Genomic DNA, 22,081 nt, shown 5'->3' with positions numbered 1-22,081 from the left:
TGAGTTCAGCAAGTCGTATCTACCTAGTTAAAGATCTCCAACTCCTCCAAGAGTTACTGTCTACGTCCAAAAGCGCATGCTTGCAAAAGATCTTATATCGATGTTATGGTTATGTCGAAATTACCTCTGAAATGAGCAATTCTGACACGAGAACGACAAATGTCTACCGCGATTCAAAAAACATGATGGCGTCCATTTCCGGTATGAGCAGAGGCACCGCCATCTTGAAAATAACCTCTAGATAAACATGTTCCACTTTTTTAACAGACTGCGAATCGCCTAGCGCCCTATCGGAAGGGTTGTCAACCTCGATATCACTCTCTGTCAGCATCGTTAACCATAGATGCCGCAATCAAATCCCGACCTTTCATCCATCGCAATCATCGAGTCCTCCGCTACCCGTACATCATAGAATTCCGCAAACTCCGCCATTTCTCAACGTGTCCGCGTCCATTTGACGTATCGCGAACATAACTCGCTCCAACGTTTACACGCACGGCACCGGCCTTTTTTTTTCGCCTCTCCATCCTCATCCGCGTGAAATATTATCAAGTCCCCGACATTAATCTCGAAATAATACCACCCCGATTATAAAATTCATTCGCATCCCCGCGGAAGAAAAGCCCGCTGCCTGTTTGTCGTGTTGCGTCGCGATTAATAGGTCGCCATTAATGAATGTCACGGTTAATGTCTGCGAAAAGTAAGTAGAATGTCAGGGAGGATTTTAGCACATACGTGTAACCTTAGCGGCGGGCAGGGGTGGGCAAGAGAAGCTCGATACATTTCAACTTGCACCATAGAGTAACGAACGTCATTTGTCATTTGGACCCATCTTCTGTCAATGTCAGTGAGTTCTTTCGGAATAGGAGCGGGTAACTTAAGAACCATAGAATTTGAATGACATAATCAACGAAAACCGAATATTCCTCTAACTTCCTGATTTCGATGTATCTAAATCCCAGGGGATATTAAAAGAGCCGTAGAAGTAGATATAATAAGGCTCTGTTTTGGGGCTAAAAATACTGTCCAAGAGATATTCCTCTTAGAATTGGTGGTGTGAAATCTTTTGATGTAACTTGTTGCTGACACTTACGCCAAACGCCAACATAATCAAGAAAACCATCGATTGCTCGATAGAAAATAAATGTCTCATTGGATATCGATGATTTTCACAGACATTTATGTCGATGTGATATCACCCACCCCTTGGCGAATAAAGTCGGTCTGAACTATAGGATCGATTCCAAAAAGCTGGCAACGTCGCAGTTTTATAGGCGCCGGATGGATCTGTTAATTTCAGTTTTTTTCGGGGGTGCTCTCATGGAGGGTTGTGTACTCTGTTCAGGGTGAAAATGCTCTTATTCGGAATTTAATGTGTTTTAATAGTGAATTCTCGAGAATGACGTGTTATAAGGTGAACTTATTTTATCTACCGGTAATTATTCTCATTCAGCTATTCAGGATTGCATAATTTAATTTTCTGATTTCATTATCGTATGCAATATGATACAATATGAGAGCATACTCAATACCCACAATAAATCGAAAATGGAACCCTCCTATTGATGTTGATATGAAACTTCTCATCAATAAAAAAAGATTTTCTACCTCAAAATGAAACATGATTGAACAAAACTTTATATGCCCCACGAAACACTGCTTTACCGATGTTGTTGGATCATCAGCGCATTCAATGTTGTCCGTTCTTGCTCATAATCTGATATAGGTACCTATTATCGCAATAATTCCCGAAGATAAACATTGGAAATTTATTGATTAATGTTATCCCCAATGTGTCTCAGAGTTTACCGAAGATAACCCGAGAGGGTACTTATCTACGAAGCCAAATATTTTCATATCGTCGGTAATAACGAATTTTTTATCGGCTATATGGACAGAAAATAAAGTCATTAACTTTATGGGTAACAAGAAGGCACTTATTTCATAAGAAACTACCACTGTCTATAAACAACTCAATATTTATTATTTCTAGAATTTCAATAATTATTTTATAACAAATTATGAATAATCGTTTTTACAAGATTCAGTGAGTAATTTGAAAAGAAACTTTGTATTGAATTAAATGGATAAAGAGAAGTTATATAGCTTTCAAACTAACGATTTTCTGTTACTATATTTATTGTATGCTTTTATCTAAGCATTTCTGGAAATACTGAAAAATAATTGATTTATAGTTGCAGTTCCATTAAAAACTCTTAGCCGCTGTTTAAAACATAACTAGTTACATGAACTAGATTTATGATATGCGTTTCCACGGTTGATTCCTCATAGAATTGATATCTATTGAAATAAAAGCATTGTCGGTACTACTACATAACAGCCAACTCAAATAACGTAATTTATGATGTATGAGCTGTCGGCTTTCAGTATTATCTAAAATATTAGTGTAATAATTTGAAGGATATGCCTAATATTGGTATGAAGAAAGTTTTTGTGCAATTTTCTAAATTAAGTCTGAAGGATTCAGAATAAATTCATTTGAATACAGTAGAATGAAATGTGGGGAAATATGAATAAATGCCCTATGACAAAATTGAAGACCAATTGAAGAGTTAGGGTAAAAAAAGTAAATATAGCAGATATTGATGAGAAGAGACATTTGAATAAGAATAAATATGTTTTGTAATTCTTGATAAAGAGGACAGTGAACATAAAAAAATTCAAAGTTTATGTTGCACAATTTACTTGGAAAAAATTTCTCTTATTTTCTCCAAGAGCTAGAAGAAAACGGATGAAACATTTCCGAGTTCTTTTTCATAGAAATAAAGAGTGGTAAACAAGCCTTCTACGATTTTTCGTTTTTGTGTTATCAGCAAAAAATGAGATTGTGACGATTTCTTATATAACTTTTTTGCCTTTGAAGTTATAGATCTGAATCTTGAACCTTCTACTTGCACTTTTTTACGTAGAATCCACTGACGAGCTCAAATTTTTTTTCATTCGAATCATTAGGTGAACTTTCGTTTTTTTGATGGCAAAACTTTTATTGAATTTGTTAGTTTTGAATTGGAAAAAAAAAATTGTCAGTAGATTCTACGTATGAGAGTGCCTGAGGTTCAAGTTTTAGATCTGTAAATTCAAAGGCAAAAAAGTTATGAGAACTTTCCGAAATCGTCGAAATATAATTTTTTGCTAATAACTCAAAAACGAAGCATAGTAGGAGGCTACGGTTTTCACCATTTTTTGTTTCTCTCGCGAATGTGTCATCCGTTTCCTTCTAGCTTCTATAGTTCTTGATATAGAATTTTGCCGCCCCTGTACCTAATATCTTTCGACCTCTATGTTCGATAGTAATTCCGACAGCAAACTTGTATAGCCATTGAACATTATTGTCACATTGATAGTTCACTTTTTAATTTTGCTTGATAAAATCTCAGAATCCGGAGATTCACTTATGTCAAACACACAGTACATTTCAATAGGAAGTTGAGGATAAATTATATGACTCTACACGTCTTCAAGGTCGAATAGATTTTTTTTATAGATGTATTCTGTCATATTCATTGTTTTTTTGCAGTCAAAATGCTTTCTCCAGTTATTGTGATTGTTTCAAGAAAGTTACAAAACGTGAGGTAATAAAACAAGATTCACTCAGATATTTGTACATACGAAACATCAAAATGTTCTTATTTCAGTGTCACTTCTTATTATATTGAAATATGCGAACAAGGGAAGTGAATAGTCCACAACCAGAAAAAAAAAACATAACACGAAAAAAAACTCTGCGAACGAAATGCATTATACCTTTCTGCTATCATAAAACACCCTCCCATTCAAATAAAAAAAAATCGACCACCAGTCAAATGAAAACCCGATACAACCAGAAATGAAAAATTCCTACAGATTCATAAATTCACGCTTTATTGCAGCGCCCTAACCACCCAAACCACCAAACGCCACAGTGGAATAAATGACATCCCCCGACAAAAACTCTAACTAATACGCGCCCACAGAATAAACCCATCGAAAATGGCGACCATCTGTTTCCGGCCGCCGCCGCTGCCACCGAACAAAAAGTCCGGCGGCGGCCCTTTCGCGAACGCGTCCCGCTCCCGGAAAAACAGCAACGGATCGCTCTCGTCCACCTACATGAGCTTCCGGGACCCGAGCGAGGACTGCGACATCTCGCTCGGCGGCGAGGAGATCGAGATGACCGACATGAGCGAGAAGGGCGCGAAGGCGAAGCGTTTCGCGAAGATCGGCCACACGAACTCGCTGTGCCGCGGCAGCAGGGCCAAGGTGACGCTGGTGCGCAGCCATTCCGACGGCAACCTGGACAAGAAGGGCCTGGATCAGCCCCTGACCATCAACAGGTACATGAGGGTGCTGAGCGGCAGCTGGAAGAACCTGCTTAACTGTGAGTATAAGGCAAACATTGGGGGGTTGAAGGTTCCCTGTGAATTTCAAAGATTTCTGGTGGTTCAGAGTATTCCGGATATTGTCGAACCTACTTCCAATCTTCGAATTGGTATCCTTTCAATTTCAATTCCCTTTTCAGTACTGAAAAACGATGTAGCACCGTGAAAAACATCCTGAATTAGGAGGAGTCAAGACATCTTCATCGACTTGAATTTTACCGATTTTCAGTACATGAGAGACATTCCGATTCCACCACCACGTTGGGTACGAAAAGAGATCTTTCTGTACTTGATTCTTATCGTTTAATGTGGGGTTTCACCCCCTCATCCCTAGTTCTACTTCTCTGGGAGTACGACTTTCTGGCTGGCGTGAACACCCGTTGGAAGCAGAAACCAGAGTGGTGAACAATTGTGCGCCCTTTTCCCTTGTCCTTTTTGGTTTGTCTTCGCTGGAAGTACTGTAATGAATCCCAGTTTTCTGAGGAAAATTGGAGTTCATTTTAGTGCATTCCTTTCGTTTCACATTTCCGCCTTTGAAAGTATTTAATTCTCAAATATTCAGTACATTCATTCCGATAGGCAGAGTAAATGTAAAAAACCGTTTATCTGTATTGAACATTGTTTTTCTTGCGTTGAAGATTTCGACGTTTTTCTGGTGTTGATATGCGATAAGCCGGAGCTGACGACGTTTTTCATTCTTGTCGCATTCTGGAATTTTCAGATTTTTAACGTGTGAAAGGATTTGCCTATAAAAGCAGATTTTCCCCCCCGGGGAAGGCCTCTTTTACTTCAGTCTTTCACTCGGTGATTTCTGCTCTTTTACTTTTTGATTTCTGCTCTTTTACTTCAGTCTCTTTAGTTAGTTTACGCTCCGTACTTTTCTGCGATTCGACGTTAATTGTGTGCACGTCAAGCCGTTCAACAATTAAAAAAAAATAATTTTGTGTTGCGAGTATCAGTGCTATTAGGAATTAATTTTAAGTTTTTTCGTTTGTTTTCCGCGAGTGCCTGAAATAAAGGAGGTAGGTCCCCGTCTTTACCGTTCAGTTTCTTAATTAGACCTACACCGGTTACTTCTTTGACACTGCTGTACTGTATCGCTTTCTGTTATATTTTATCGTACTTCACCCTGTTTCGCGAGTCTGACTTTTCCCTCCGCTATCAGTCATGGCGCGTAAGCCCTTGGGGTACTGAAGGGAAAGTCCCGTCAACCCCCCTGTCCGCGTTCCGCGTCGTAAGTGTTGAATCCGAAATCTCTTCTTTTCTATCAGTCATGGCGCGTAACCCCTTGGGGTAGAGAATAAGAGATACCCCTCGTCGTCAGTGAAATCCCGTAATTGCGCTAAGAATAGACCTTTTCTTCTGACAGTTTGCGTGGTGGGGTTGGCCATACGAAAGAGTTGAAAATGGTAAAAAAAATTGTTTCGAGCGTTTCAAATTTTAAGAGAATATGTTAATTGGATCCAAAGGAAGCTACTTTTCAACAGACTGACAATTCGGACGTGACGCAAGGTCACAGCGGTCCTGGCAAAAACAAAAATCTTACTTGTGCATAGGTACAAGATGTCGTCAGATTTTTTATACAGATGGTTAATCTCGGTGTTGCAGACGTATTGATCCATTAATCTGACACTTATCATTTCAATCTGACAGTTCGAAGATGATACCAAAGCATGTTTTTTTCAAATATATTCCTCCTGTACCTCTAATCGTTTCTGTATTCATTATGGAAGTTGTAGATGATATAATTCTATAGAACTTTTGTCTGAAGCAATTTTACATACTCTTAACCGTCTTCGAGTTAGAGTGCGATAGGGTTCAGGAGCTTAGCCGCAGATACGAAAGGCCAAGGTCAATGTGGAAACCCAGTCTAATGTACATTCATCGCCATATATCTCAAAAACGTTCAGATGTAGAAAGAATTGCTTCGAACAAAATATGTGGAAAATGTTATGCTCTATAACTTTTATAGTAAATGCGAACACATTTTGAAGCTCAGGAGAGGAGATAATTGAAAAAAACTGATTTTTGTGACCTTTATGGCCAATTTCTATTGTTTCGCCTTGCTGAAACTGTCAGATTATATTTTTCCTCTTATTCTTGAATCATTAGCTTCAAAATAAAAAAAAGGTACCGCGCTCGAGAAAGTACACGAGACATTTTTTTTTTGCAAAAAAACACATTTTCGTTCCACTTAAATCGTTGTTTTTTTACTAAACCCCCCTAAACAGGTCTCATTTTTGGTAGAGGTACTCTACAGGGTGCACGATCGAGTAAATCAAGAATTTCCCTCTTGGGCTCCCCAACTATAAGGATATGTTTCCGATTATCGTAGATGCATAATCTTTTTTACGCTTGACAGTCAATTAGAATCGAATCGAGCACTACCTCGATCAATAAAACGAAATTTTCGCAATCCACGTTCTTCAGTTGACTGTATTCAAACTTGGTAATGAAAAGTCTTCATAAACTCCGGCAATCACACTTAAAAACGGCCTGGTCGAAGTCGTTTGCTTCTCTTCCGATCGAGATCGATTCAGGTGGCCAATCGACCTGTTTTTCCCCGATACCATGTAGGTAAATCGATTCGCCATTTTCGAGAACGCGTGGGATCGCTCCTGGCGTCTAGAAGACGTTCCCGGGGCATCGTTTTGCGGTCCGGCGATCCGGTTATTTTTTCTCCGAAACGCCGCTCGCCAGTTTCCGATAGGAAGAGTTTCGCATACCGCGCCATAAATAACCGGCGAATAAATTAACGGATAATATAATTGTTATTTAGTGATTAGTTGCGCACTAATCTTTATTGACGGGACGTTTGGGTCCGTATCTCTTTATCTCCCCGTTGAATATATGAACGCCCAGCCTCCTTCGGCCACAAATAAGTACCGTAAACGATGCGCGCATTGATTTGCGATGTCCGATAGTGGCGTTTTCACTTTGCACCTTGAATATTTCGAAACCAGAATTGCGGACCGCGATTGCAGATTTTTTCGACGCTCCCTGTATAGGGTGTGTCTTTGACTAGTACAAATATTTTGTCAGTAGATTCTTGATGTTAAAAGAAACACTTTTTTCCTATACCATTTTTTTCGATTCGGTCCTGATGAAGAGATAAAGCCATTTTAAGTTTTCATAATGAGCTGTGCCACCGCTGGAAAAACAAAATTACCTTCAGAATAACTAGCTAAATCTGTGACACTATATACACATCTGCGTGGATCTTTCAAACAGAGTTGTATTCAGCTCAGTACCCAATTTTTCCAATTTCACAGATGCTTTTTAATTTTTCAACATCAAATAATTCGAAAAGGGCGCATTATACGAGAAAATATGAGGAATACTTTTATTTTACAGAGAGTTCAAATATTCATTATAATATAGCATCCAACTTAGTTTCAAGAGTTGGTTTCTTTGTATTTTTGGTATTTTTATGATACGTAGAGTCATTCCGGGCAACTGTGCGCACTTTTGCCTTTCAAGCCATACCCTGTTTCAAATGTTGAAGCTAGGAAAATTAAAACATATTCATAAGATAAAGAATTTTCTCATCTATAAGAAAACATCAAAAAGCAAACAAACAAAAACCCATTCTTTCCGCAAAAAAGAATTTAATTGAGAAAGTCGGAGTGCGTTCACATGCCCCGTATTGCGGTCAGTGTGCGCACCCTCACGGGGTAAGTGAACGCAGTGCTAAGTGAACCACACAATCAAAACAAATTACAAAATAATGTCATCAAAATGTTACAATATTAGAGAAATGCTGTTTATTGTCAATACAGAAGCGCCTTTTTACAAGCAATGCACACAATGCCACAATTCTTGGTGAACACAACACTTGATACATTTCCCTGTTGGTGGCTCTTCATATTTTTCTGAACAAATAGGACGATATTGATCGAGTCGACCAAGAAAATCAACAATGTCATAATTTATTCCTCACTGAACTAATGCCCATATAATGAATCTATGCGCACACTTACCCGCGCACACTTTCCCCAGTAAGCCAAAATTTGAATTGACGTTCTTATAGAGTTGAGCAGCTAAGAGAACCTAAATTTTTTTTTATATATTCAGATTAATATGCCCATGATCGAATAAAATATTGTTTAACACTGAGTGACTCGGAACTTGGACCTGGCAGAATTTGCAGAGATGCTAAAAATTAACAAGAAAACTAGTGAATTTGATTGATTGCAAATAAAAAGTTAAAGAAAGGTGGCACGGCGCACTCCTATGAACAACTAATTTGGCGATTCTGCGCCCTTGCTTCACCCAAATGAACCCCTCTTTCATACATTGCATAGTCGAGATATACGCACTGCGCACACTTACCCACTGCGTTCAGTTACCCCGAATGACTCTAATGGTCAGAAAACTGGAAGACGTGGGTGATATCTTGTGTTCGAAAAAGTTTAGTCAAATAAATGAAAAACTATATTCTGAAATTAATTTCATTCTATAAGACCGTTTGTGAGATATAACTGAAAATAACATTTTTTCAATGGTTTTTCAACAGCCTATATCTTTCAAACCGAGCGGATTCGGAAAAAATGGTAAAGAAAAAAAGTGTTCCTTTTGCTCTCAAGAATCTACTGTTGAAATATTCGTACGTGTCGAAGATTCACCCTGTATAGTAGTCGTAATTTCACACAATACTATCGAAACCCGTATTCAAAGGCTGAGACGTCGTGAAATTATTTTCGAATCAGTATTTCAATACCACAAACATGTTCTCTCGACCAAGTACCACCATGAATCCACCTCGGCCGTCCATAAAGCAGGTGACACATAATAATACCGAGATCATTCCGCATTTAAACTTCGCAATTACGCCGTTTTTTCCCGGGACGAATTCCCAACACCTATCAGTCGAAAAAACCCGAAACGATCGCAACGACTTAAATCAATATTATTTAGGGGCCATCGTGGCGATTTTATTGGTTTCGGGCGTCTCGGAATCGTCGTATACACAGCGGTCTAGAAACACCGGTTCGTAATATATCGGCCATAATTTCGACGCTATGGACGCGGACAAGTCAACGGAATACGTGTGTACGTGTCGTTGTCGAGGTGGCTCATCTTGGACCTTGAGCGAAGAACATGTGTGATATATATGTATTTTTGCGGGTGCACCCGGTCGTTATTGGTTGGTTTCCCGGACTCGGTATAAAGTATCCAGTTTTATTGAGCGTTATAAAGAGTTTCACACGTTGCATACTTTATCCAGGGACGGGAATTCAATTCTCATGGATTTTTACTACAAACCTGCAACGTCTAAGAACAAATGTTCTGTGAACCAGGCATCCGCAGCTTCTAACGGAAGAAAATTTACTGCCTTTGGAAAATTTTTAGTAGACGTGTCAGGAAGGCTGATCTTATACAGCTTCTGGTCAATTTTCATACAGTTGTCAGTACATCATCTTTTTTTGACATTCTAGTGTGCAATACGTATCGGTATAAAGTTAGCCTAGACCAGTTCCAGGCATATAAAAAATATTGCTTTACCATAGCAACGAACAATAACTCATTGGAAGTGTCAGTGTGAAGTTTGAGGTCGAAAAAGTGGACCAGAGTTACGCAATGAATTAAAAGAAAGAAGATGTCCACCGAAATTATGAAAATCGAAAAATTGAAGTATCGAGCCATCATCAAGTACCTGTATTTAAAAGAGTTAAGAGGTAAGAAGGTTTACGAAGATATGCTCAATACCCTTGGTGATCAATGTCCTTCGTATGCGACCGGGGAAAAATTGGACTGCAAGCTTCAAAAGAGGTAAATTTTCCATTGAAGATGATGACCGATCGGGAAGGCCAGTTTCTGTGTCAGTCCCCGAAAATATCGATGCAGTTCATGACATAATTTCATCAGACCGTCGATTTGGGCTAAAACGGATATCTGAAGCACTGAATATTCCATACGAACGCGTTCATCATAGTCCACGTCAATTTGGACATGAGAAAAATTGCTGCAAAATGGATCCCCAAATGTTTGAATGTTGACCAAAAGCGTGCAAGTGTAGAAGCATCGCGTTCGATCTGTGCTCGATTTGAAAACGATGTGGACTTCCTAAACCGAATTGTTTCTATGGATGAGACTTGGGTACATTTCTAATATCCAGAAACAAAGCAACAATCGATGGAATGGCGACACTCTGGTTCTCCAAGATCTAAGAAATTTCGTGCCCAAAAATCTGCTGGAAAAGTTCTTGCTTCAGTTTTTTGGGATTGCCATGGAGTAATCATGATTGATTTTTTGGATAAGGATAGAACAATAACCCGAGATTACTATTCGACATTAATGACAACTACGGAAAAAAATTGAAGAGAAAAAACGCGGAAAGCTATCCAAAGGTGTTTTGTTTTTGCAGGACAACGCCCCTCCACACAAATCATATCTCACTAGAACACCCCACTTATTCACCAGATTTGGCTCCATCCGACTATCATCTGTTTCCTCAACTGAAAAAAAGTTTGAAAGGTCGTAAATTTTCTTCCAACGAGGAGGTAATAAAAGCTGTGGAGGTCTAGTTTGCAGAGCAAGAAGAAACATTTTTTTTTAAAGGTCTAGAGACGTTGCAGGTTTGCTGTAATAAATGTATCCAATTAAGAGGAGAATATGTTGAGTAATAAAATATTTTGACATTGAAATTTTGTTTGGTTCTATAGTAGGCTAAAAATTTTTCAATATATCCTCGTACATCTTAGTATTGACTGGGTTCTTTCACATAAATCAGCAGGTGCTTGAAAAAATTCAATTCATCGAAAAATTCTCAAGAATTCTTCATCCACGCCGGAAACATTCCCCAGCGACGTCCTTCGAACAAATAACCGAACCAATAATGTAAAGGACGTAACTCGAATCCAACGATGAGTCCAACAAATTACCAGAAAATTCCGAAGATAACAACGCTTAATTAAAACATTCCCTCGGACCGAGCGTGAAGTTTTTCCATTCTACAACCCCAGCAACGTACAAGAATACACCGTACCAGGCTATAAATCAGGGAGTCTGATCTAAGGTGTTGAACACAAGGTAATTGGGGCCTTTCCGGCTGCTGCTGCCAGTTTGATTGAAAGACCTGGTTTCTTGATTGGTTCTCGGACATCTGTTGTAATAATCTGATAACGAGTTGGTTGTGTGGATGGTAGGTTGTTCGTGGTACGTCCGTGGAGATGTAACCGATACATCTGACGGGTTTTCAGGGACGATAATACGCTAGTTAAGGTTAATAAATGTCCTCAGCCTTCTGAAGTGACGATGAATGACCCATCAGTTATGAAAACACATGTACCATAAGATTTGAAAGACCTCTGAAATGATGCGTCACACAAAACACATTCTCTATTAGAAAACTTGATGAGGGATGCAGTTGAGGGTAGAAAGAAATTTTGTCAGACTAAACAAATGAAATTCGTTCGAAAAACCCAAACTTGGCGAACAAAAACTTTTTAAAAAGAGGTGAAATTTCGATAAATGTCAAAGAAGTTGAAAACGACTGAATCAATAGGCTCCTCTAAACACTTAACACTTAACACCAACGTGTAAAATTTCACACAAATGATAATTGTGGCTTGTTCATTGTAAAATTTAAGTAATTCAAGATCATTTCTTCCGATTTCCACCAAAATTTATGGATTAAACACACCAAAACTCTTCAGTTAACCGGATACTCCTTACATTCTTTGTTCATCGATTATAGAAATAAAAGATTATTCAGAACACAGAAACCTTGTGCATTTTTATTTACATATGTAATTATATTTACTTTGTACGTATTCGCAAATGCTCATGATATTCCGAGTAATTAAATCGCAACCATATTGGGCGCAGTGCCATTTTACCATTTTCTATAACCTCATCGTCCATTTAAGGCAACAATCTAGAATACGAGAAGATACTTGAAAACTGTAATGGTAAACGAAGGTTCAATTCGAAGTCAGCAAAGAAACATTTCCTATTTGTTCTGTCAATCATCATTTCGCAATAGATCTACGAAGTGTAGCTGTAATTCTTAAAAATTCGTAATTCATCTCATTTGTCTTCTGCATCTTTTCTCTTATCCTTTTATTGAGTTTAAAATGATGTTTTTGATTCGACTATTTCGAAAAACTTCGAGCTTCTGATGAACTTTTGTAGATGAAACATATGACTTACGGCATAGTTTTTCTTCATTACAGAAGGAGTGCCTTAAACTTGCCATACACCCCCCAAACTCAAACCCTGGATGCGCCACTGCCCTCAATTTCGTCTACTCAATTTACCTCATGAAAATCTTTCATTCCTTGGCTTTGCCACCTTTTACGTCATCAGCCTTCCAATCGACTTTGAACTGAACTGCAACTTCTTTCTATACCTTTACTCGATTATCACAAAGTGGTGGTCTTATTTTACCCTAAGTGACATTGACCCCTCAGTAAACAAAACGTCTACTGAGCCATTTGGTTCTGATTCTGACTGCAGAATATTCACTAACAAGCGAAATAGAGAGACGTAAGTTTTGGTAGGTAGAAAAAATGATCAGTGAAACTAAAGCGACTTCGACTAATGCGAGTAGAAATGATGAATCTGAATCTCAAACCGTAGCTGCGACAGCAGCAGTAAAAGGAAAAAGCAGCAGCATTTACCAAAGCAAGACAGTGGTAGGTACTATTGACGATACTGACAGAAAGAAACTCTTTTATTCTTTCGAAACTCAGGTTGACGCAAGTACCAACGGTGAAAATAATAAAAAATACAAAATTATACCATGTTTTCACAGACATAAAAAAAGTGCAGGCATACACAAAGTAAAAATTGCAAATCTAGATTCCAATTCGAATTTCAACAAGATTATCATTAATCATTTACAATTGATTTCATTTTTCGAAACGGTTGAGCGAAAAACCATCATGATAACGAGTGCTATGAGCTCCGAGAGTGGCGTCCCACAAGGATCTATTCAAGGGACTTCTCATTGATCGACATCACGTTAGTGTGAGCCACACAAGTCCAACTTTTCAAGATCTTCAGTGAATCGACGTTGCATGCCGGTTGGCCTTCATCATATTCAAGTTTACAGGCTGGGGGTCGTGTGTAACAGAATTTCGTAAAGATTGCCGGATCGGCGTGCACCGTAGGCAGATAACTAAAAACGCTTCGGCGGCTTTTTGCAAAGCGTGTAGCGATTGCCACTTATTGCCCAACCGTACGCAGTAAATCAAGGGGGGCCCGATGTAGAGAGAAAAAGTCGAAAATTTCGGTCGAGACGAGCACGCAAGTGAGTCTTCCAAGTTTCGAGGTCAGAAAAACTCGCCGAACTGCGGCTATAAAATTGAACATCGTTAACTGCCATAGGAGTTCGGAGATTGGATGGGAAGTTTAAGGATGTTTACGTATGGGTCTTTCTGTTTTCCCTCTGTTCGTAACCAAGGGTTTATCATCGGGTGCAAGCACATTTAAAAACCGAAAAATGAAATTAAGAAATCATAAAATTCACACGGCGACACTTGAGGAACCTGCAACATCCACCTTCATAAAAACAGCGTGATAAATCTCTTTCTCCTTTGAGCCTTTCTATTCAGTAGAAGTGCCTGAAAAGGTGGCCCATTATACCTAAACGCCCATTATCCCCAAATTACTGTGGGTTACCCCTAGTTCATACCTGAAAAGGAATCGTTCAGCGAGATACCGTATATAAATAAAGAAAACGCCATTTCGGTTTTTGATTTAGATGACAGACCCGTCCTAAATATTTAACACGACAATGAAATTCACCTGTGCCCACACCTCTGGGGACTAACCCAGTGCGGTTCGTTCCGATCAATCAAAGTCGAATATGTTTATTATTGTACGGTCGGTATCTGTACAAATTAAAACCGCAGTTATCTCGAATTCCAGGCGCATTAAACACGATCTATTAGCAGTTCCGTCTTGCTGACTTCGATAAATATTTTGCAACCTTAACACTTGACCCTTTTCTCGGCGTTATCTCCTAGATGTACACGAATTAGAGTGTGCTGTTGTTCGATAATGAGAGACAGTAGGTCTACGCATATTTGGTGGTGAGCAAGTGTAACAAAATCCGGATGAAACTGGTCAACATTAGGGGTATGTTGTTAGTTGCCTCGTTCTTGTTTTCTGTTAGTTTTGTACCTGTTTCACGTTGTGTTATGAGGCCATGAGGGGACATGGAAAAAGGAACAATTTGACTAGGCTTGGAGAACTATATCCTTTTGTTTTTGTGGAAATTTCTAGACAGAGGAAACATCTTTTAAAGCGACAACCATCTTTATATCTTTCCCTGTCTTTGCTCATCAGTTACAATGATTGAATTTGAATTAAACTATATCCGAGACTATACCTTTTCATACAGGTACATAGTTTCTTCTAAATAGAACAACAAATCTGTTTATTCGTGTAGTGTATTCAACATGAAATGCCTCGCCTCTTTTAAGTCTTTTTCCGACTTCACAGTATTGTATAACCATCGTATTCATCATTCAAATCAGTTAATTATGGTCCATAATAAGTGCAATGAAAGAAATATAAGGGAATTTCGATGAACGGAATGGCAAATCGATTTATTTGTGTTAGAAGTTGTTGAAGTCACTGTTGTGATCTTTGATTCTGCGCATCATAATAAACAGTACTCATACTCATTCAGATATATTATTGACTCATCTCTCAAATTACCAAATTAAAGCCCTATCTAACGCTCATTAACACTATCATCAGCGCAGCACCGCAAATGTATTTTTCATTAATTCGGTGTTATTAAAGTCGTGAGATATCAGCAATTTATCGGGTGTTTTTCGTCCTAATTGGGTTATCATTCCGACAGTTCCATTGAAATTGACCAACAGGGGATCTTTTCGATATTAGTATGGCCGTGCTTGTGTTGAAAACGATGAATGCTTCTTTCGATTGAGTTTATGGACTGCTCTTTTAAGCTGAAAGATGAAGTCAACTAAAGACTGAGAATTTTAAGAAAATCAATTCACCTCTCACAATCAGATTTGAAATCAAATTTGGAACTTCTGCTACGAATCTAACCTAACCCAAAATTACGCCGTAACGAAGCTATACATTCAAGTACTTTGAAGACTTCCATTTTCTCAATTGGCGTACAATATCACAGGGCAAAAATGAAGGTTGGTATGCTGAGTCGAGAGTTGTAAAATCCCCAGAGTGATCTGAGAAAAACCGTTTCTTCTACCCGCCACATCGGTCGATCTTGTAGTGTAATACGACCCTAATCCAATTAGCTATCCAGCGTCCTAATGTTGAGAAATTCGACAATTAACTGGAGGAACATTTGTTCGTGTTTACATTCGTAAAAACTTCGCGCTAGGGAGTCGAAACCACTGTACGCGAAACTTCGAACTGCGTCAGCCTCACTCACATCCAGGCACCGTGGATGTAGCCATAATATTTGCCAATTCAGTCAATTCCAGCGTACTGAACGCGATAAAGACTTAATGAAAGCGTGTACTGTTCCGTTTCGAATAGGGCATTGTGTTTTGTGATTAAAATGTTTCAGTCGGATTGCCACTCAGAGTGATTTTCGACGGGAACTTTGTGTGGTGGTGCCGATGGAGGTCCTTATCGAGGAGCTGTACTTGGGTAATTTGTCTTTACTGTTGCCATTATTCGAGAGAATCAATATTATTCGAATTCCTCACGAACGTTTCAGATATTTCTTATGTTCTATGATCAGATAGTCCTACCTGAAATTAAGGTTTGAAATTTTTATTATTGGTCCTTCGAGCCGGATTTTCTTTCAGCAAAAACACTCGACCGTAGATATAATTCGAAACATCAGGAATCCGAACAAACCGAAGACAGTTATCCGCTGAAATAGAAAAAAAAAACCAATATCAAGAATTCCTCTCCGAAACAATCTTCCCGAAAAAAAAAATCGCTCTCATAAATCCGTCTCCTCTCGATACCTCTCCCCGTTTATTGCGTTCAGCCTCACGGCCCATTAGTCCACCATCGTGGTGGAAAAAAAATCTTCGGACCTCTTTTTTCGGAAAGTAACAGTCTCGCTCGGAGCCACACGGTATATGAGAAAGAAACGAATGAATTGCCGGACACGTTTCGATGATTCTGGATCGGAATAACTCCGAACCGAGAACCGTGAATGTCATAGACATTCCTAGAATTTTTTTCTCTTGTTTCGTTGTCGATAATGATATAGGGGACCACTAGGGACTCGGAGGTTTTAAGTGGTGTTTGTTGGTAACCGTGATTTTCTTTGTTTGATAGCGTTTTTACTTGTTATTTTTAATTTGGTGTGAGATTGAGCAACATGAGAGACTTGGTATTATCTTAATGATATGTGGGAAATTGTGCCCTAGTAAAAATTTAATGAATTTCATTGTAGCGGTGGAATTGTTTTCTGATGTTTTTTTTTTTTTGTTTCAGGTAAGTTTCTGTTGGAAATCTCCGTGAAGAAAAGAAGTCTTGGGTAATGTAAATGAAAAGTATGATTATGGAATTAATCTGTTGATATAATGCTTTTAGTACAGTTTAGCCATACGCCTATAAGCCCTACCTTTTTCCACATACGTGTTTGTGTTCTCTCATAGGTAAAGTAGATCGTGAAATATTTCTGCATATTTGAAAAAACTCGTTACGATGAGAAGTGTTCAACAATACCATTGATTTTTTTTATATCCTGAAATATTATATGCATAGGATCTGAGTCTGCGTGTATCAGCGCCAAATGCAAAAATGCGTAATCAGTGAATATAATTGGAAAATCTTATTGGTCCTTACGTCATTTAGACGTAGTAGTGATATTTGTGAGGTGTTTTTCCTTTTCAAAGCAGTTTTCCAGTTCATGGATGAATTTCTTCTGAAGAAATTGCTCCTGCAAAGCTGGCTGGTAAAGCTCTGATACTGTATACGGATTATCCTCAATATTCTAAGCCAATGAAACATCCAATTCGCGAAACAGATACCGTGAAACGCCCTGTGGGTCGAATCACGAATGTTCACCATGATATGTGAGAAAGCCATTGCCTTTTTTCGGTCTAGTTATATCAGGCGTGACCACCCGATTTCCCAGAAATATCGATATAGCCGTTCGGTTCACGAGAACCCAACAATAATTGGTCGTTAGGAATTTATATATTCAGTTATCTCAAGAAAGTGTTATTTTGCATCCGAGCATTATAGGGTAACTAGGGGTCATCGCTGAATATGATCTCTGGCTTCATTACTCATCGGTGGCCTGAGCCGTTGGCGGTATTAGCCAGCCTTCTAAGCTCGGTACACACAACATAAGTTGGGCTTATGCGTCGAAACTACGAACTGTGTTAAATCGCCATTGTACAATTGTCGGCAAGTCCAAACGACAAGACTTCTTCATCTTCATCGAATTGAGTGTTCATTTGTATACCTATTGGCCCTTGACTGCTGGGTGACCAAACTAGTTACCCCCATGCTGCTTGTCAATAATATCGAAAGTATTGAAACAAAATTGCGTTAATCCCCCTCCAACTCGATTTAAATCCCTCATGTCAAAATCGGGCATATGGGCACGTCAAGCTGGTATCTTCGTGTGTGCCCGGCTTTAACGCCCTCCTCGACTGAAAATGCCATTGTTATCTCGGATTATAATGAATGGCCTACGAAGTTCGAAGTCCGCGTTCATGAGCGAAGAGAGAGATTCCGTAATGATTATAATGACCCGCATTTTTACGTTCAGTCAAACAGGGATAATTAGAAATGTCAACGCGGGAATCGATCGTCATTAGATTCTTCGGTTCGAGTGGCTGCGATAAGTCGATCGGGCAACCCTTTTCGTGGGGTGGCCTGATTGGTGAGTACGTACAACGATCAATAAGTTGGACGTTTTCGAAAATTACTCTCATCGCCTGCTGCTACAACAATTAATAGACATTTGACGTTTCTGAAGACCGGATAGACGGGCACATTGTATTATGTTATTCTATGACTGACACTTGAAGAGAGAAGCATAGAAACGAACATGGGGAATCACTCTCTTGTTACTGAGATGATGATTGATTTTACTGCACCATAAATCTCTGATGAAATTTCGAATAATAACCATTCTAAGAGACCAAATTGATGTGAACGAATTTTGTTGTAGAAAAAATAGAAAGAAGGAAAACCAATGCTGGAGAAGAACAGACAGGAATAAATGTTAACAACATTTTCTCCGGAGATTACCCTTTATGTTTTCGGTAACGATTTTCTATTCTCCGGCTAGCTATCTCCTGTAATTTCATGCTAGACCGTGAACGAGTCATGTTGAGAATTCTACATCGCCAACTTAAAAGTCTGGTACATTCTCATTTCGCTTATAATTCCGAAATTATGCAAACGTTGTTCGGGAAACATCCTCCGAAAGGATGGAATCACATCTGAGATAGTTATCTGACATTCAGGAAAATGTTTTCGGTATTGGTCGCAGTGTAAGTGTGAGAATCTATCGAATCATCATTAAGCACGTTTTAAAATTTTGTTGTGTAGATTATTGCTTCGAAGTTTCACCGTATGCGAGGATAGGGAAGACTAACGATGTGCAAAGACGCCCATGATACTAAGGTGCTACATAAGCAAGCTCTCTCGTCTAACTCTATACACTGTCTGCAATATATCGAGATTTATTGATATAAAGTCGAATTTTGCTGAATAGAAACATCGTCCGTGATGATTTACGATTCCAATAGTTGCGAAGGTAAGAAGTTCTCGAATACGGTGAACTTCTAAAGACTGATCAGCCGAAATTGTTCGATGTGAGATAGAGAAGTTTCTTTCTGCAATGGCGAACATTTGGTCCAGTTATAGGCCGTAAACTTCTTTATTTATAAAATCTGACATAGTTTGAAGAAACGGCATTTATATCCCCATCCCGAGGTTCTCCTTGGTTCATCCGATTCTGATCTGTTTCACGTAAATGAATGGTAGCCAAGCGCTGTGTACTTAAAGAGTCTCTTCTCTTCTCTTCATATTATTTTAATGTTTGTAGATATCCATGGCAATGCTCTAGAAACTTAATCGAAATTATATTCTAGTTAACCAATTTTTATGATAGTTTTTCCCTTGAGCTTTGAAGTTCTACTCAATAAAGAACTTCACTCATATTTTCATTCGAATACGTCTTTGTAATCAATACATCTTCACTTGTGTAATGAAAATACTTATTTCACCGTTATCTTGTACTGTACTGCTTCTGTGAATAAAATAGAATAATACTTCAAAATCTCACGAATAAAATTCGTCTTAATTATTCACGAATATTTTCACAATGGGCATGACAATCTTCTTAATTCCGAAAATCGTCGTAAAAATGGGATGAACTGGGGAAACATCATAGCACTCTTTCAACATAACTAACATAAGCACTTTCAACAAACTGCCAATTATGATTCTCTCAAAATTAACCTGATGCATCTAATCCGATGAACTTGGTACTTAACCATTCATTGTCCAGCCATATGTTTATGTTTTGTTTCGTTTTTGCGATGCCGGAGTCACCTTCCACAGTTCCGTACTTGAAATTCAATAAAATTTTATCTAACTTCTAAGGGTTGCATTTCAGCCATCTTGGATATTTTATATGGACAATTTTTGGTTGAATGACTTATTTTGATGAGTTCTACCTTCTATAAAAAAAAGCCTCACCTTTGAAAACACCCTGTATTCTTAGAGCCCCCTTTCTCAAGCATTCCAGATCACGTATTAGAGTCATGTTCTAGACACTTCTAGAGCCTTCTGGAATGCTGCTCGCGCGGATGAGATGACAGGTCCGGCCTAGGTTCATTTACATCTTGCAATAATAGAGAAGTCGACGCAAGGGTCAGACACCTTGTAGCCCCTCCCTCAGAACAGATCTTCCCCAATCCTTTATGCAATAAAAATAATCAAACGTTGTAAGAGAAGATCGTTACCGTCTACCAACCGAATACCATCCGTGCGATATGCAGATCAGCGGCTCCAAACGGCCAAGGTATTCCTACACCGGATCGTTACGAACGTTCAACGAAATTCATTAGGAAATCAGATACAAGATCCGGACTGCCATCGGCGGAATTAGCCCCTTTGGAAATCCGATCTCGCGCCCCAATTTGGATTCAATTGCCGTCGCCGACGTATTCTCAAGACGAACCCCGCGAGCTTTACGCCCGCTCTAATGTCTGCCCATTTCCATATTCATGCTACAATCTGGTGCTTGGACATCTGACAACGGAGCGCGACGCTAGAAAGACGTTTACGCGCCAGGACTTGTTTGCCAGCGACCGGTGAGGCTGAGGAGAATCCTAATGGCGTCGTCTTATCCGATGGTGGATAACCCGACATCTGTTCTTTGCGTTTAATGTTGCAGAGGTATACTCCTCTATGTCACAGCAGTTGAAATGAACGGCAGAATGTAGCCTCATCCTCATTTCATAGTAACGTTACAACTTCACGTTGATTATAGGTTTGTTACACGTGGCAACTATCCCGTTTCTAACCAAAATTCTACGGAGAAATAACTATGCAAGTTAGTTTGGAAATGACGTTGTTGAGATACGAATTCTAGACGCTCCAACAATATTTTGCGTTGTTAAGGTTGCGCCAAGATGTATGAAATGTTCTGATTTATTACTAGAAGAGTTGCTCTTTCAGAATATGTTGAACATTTAGATCTACAATAATTTTCCTGGAAGCTACGTTAACTTTTGTCTGGCGGAGCTCGGATATTTTCATCATGCTTTGCTGCAGTCTTCGGCACACTGGCATTGTCAGGGTGGTAAAGCTACGAACAATATCCGGAGCTGTGATTTTTACTTTTACATACTGTATTAATCGGTGGAATGATGAAAATATTAACATTTAGCGCTAGTCATAATTGTTTGCATTAAAATTTGTAGAAAATTATTTCCCGGGTGGGGTTCACTGACCACAATCTTTACGGTTCTTTGAATATGGTTCAGAATATTTTGGAGACTCGTGATAAAACTTCTGTGTTGAATTCGTAGCGTTTTCCTCGTCGCGACAGTGTGGGAACGCGCGACCAGATGGTAGCACCGCCGATAAGCTATTTCCGAACAATGGCCGTTCTCTCATTTACCAGTTCGATGAAGAAAAAACCGATCGTAGTTAGCAATCCAGCTCCACTTAAATAACCAATAACACGGGAAAACCCACACAAATATTCGGTTACGTGGGCATTTTCGTGCAACACGTATCTATCGATATATACCTGCCGCGATTTTTGCTCGTTTTTCCTATCCCTTTCCCGGCGAGCGGAAAAAAATGATCGGCGCCACTAATCTCGCAGACGGGCTGTGGGCGAACACACTGTATCGATTTACGGGTGAAAGTAAAATGAATAAATTACAATTTAGCCGGTACGACCATCGATTATTCTGGCGCCCGATCGGTGGAGAAGCGATCCTCTGCGCGCCCCGATCTACGGGCATAATGAATATGGTAATGAGCGCCGTTCTCAGATTTCGCGTTTCGTTTCCTGGAAACGCACGGCAATTCAGCGTGCAATTATCAGATCGGTATCGATTGCGCTAGATGGTCTACTCCAGAACACTGCCAGGATGATGCCGAAGAGAATGATCTGCCTTGGAACCATCTTTGTTCGTTCGCGATGAAAAAATATGCATATCGCATATATAGAACATTCCAGATGACAGAGTTGTCAACCAGCCGGTCACTTTCACCCCCTGAAACGACCCCATTATATTATCGGCGGT

The 22,081-nt window shown here is 39.2% G+C and overlaps 1 protein-coding gene across 7 annotated transcripts in view; it reads left to right on the top strand.

The window, feature by feature from the left end:
* Positions 1–22,081, top strand: part of LOC123322880 (caskin-1) — a 329,147-nt gene that overhangs the window by 266,627 nt on the left and 40,439 nt on the right. The window contains exons 1-2 of one of the 7 annotated variants that reach the window (XM_044910944.1): positions 14,453–14,472; positions 15,898–15,980. The exons of 3 other annotated variants lie outside the window; for them this stretch is intronic. In XM_044910944.1, the coding sequence (XP_044766879.1) occupies positions 14,468–14,472; positions 15,898–15,980 (88 nt within the window). In that variant the 5' untranslated portion in view covers positions 14,453–14,467. Of the gene's footprint in view, positions 1–3,890; positions 4,379–14,331; positions 14,473–15,897; positions 15,981–16,821; positions 16,844–22,081 lie in introns of those variants that run through there. 3 more of the 7 variants (XM_044910943.1, XM_044910945.1, XM_044910950.1) reach the window with 3 other exon arrangements.

The sequence above is a fragment of the Coccinella septempunctata genome, chromosome 1, assembly GCF_907165205.1.
Source record: "Coccinella septempunctata chromosome 1, icCocSept1.1, whole genome shotgun sequence".
NCBI lineage: Eukaryota > Metazoa > Arthropoda > Insecta > Coleoptera > Coccinellidae > Coccinella > Coccinella septempunctata.
This window is presented reverse-complemented; position numbering and strand designations above follow the sequence as displayed.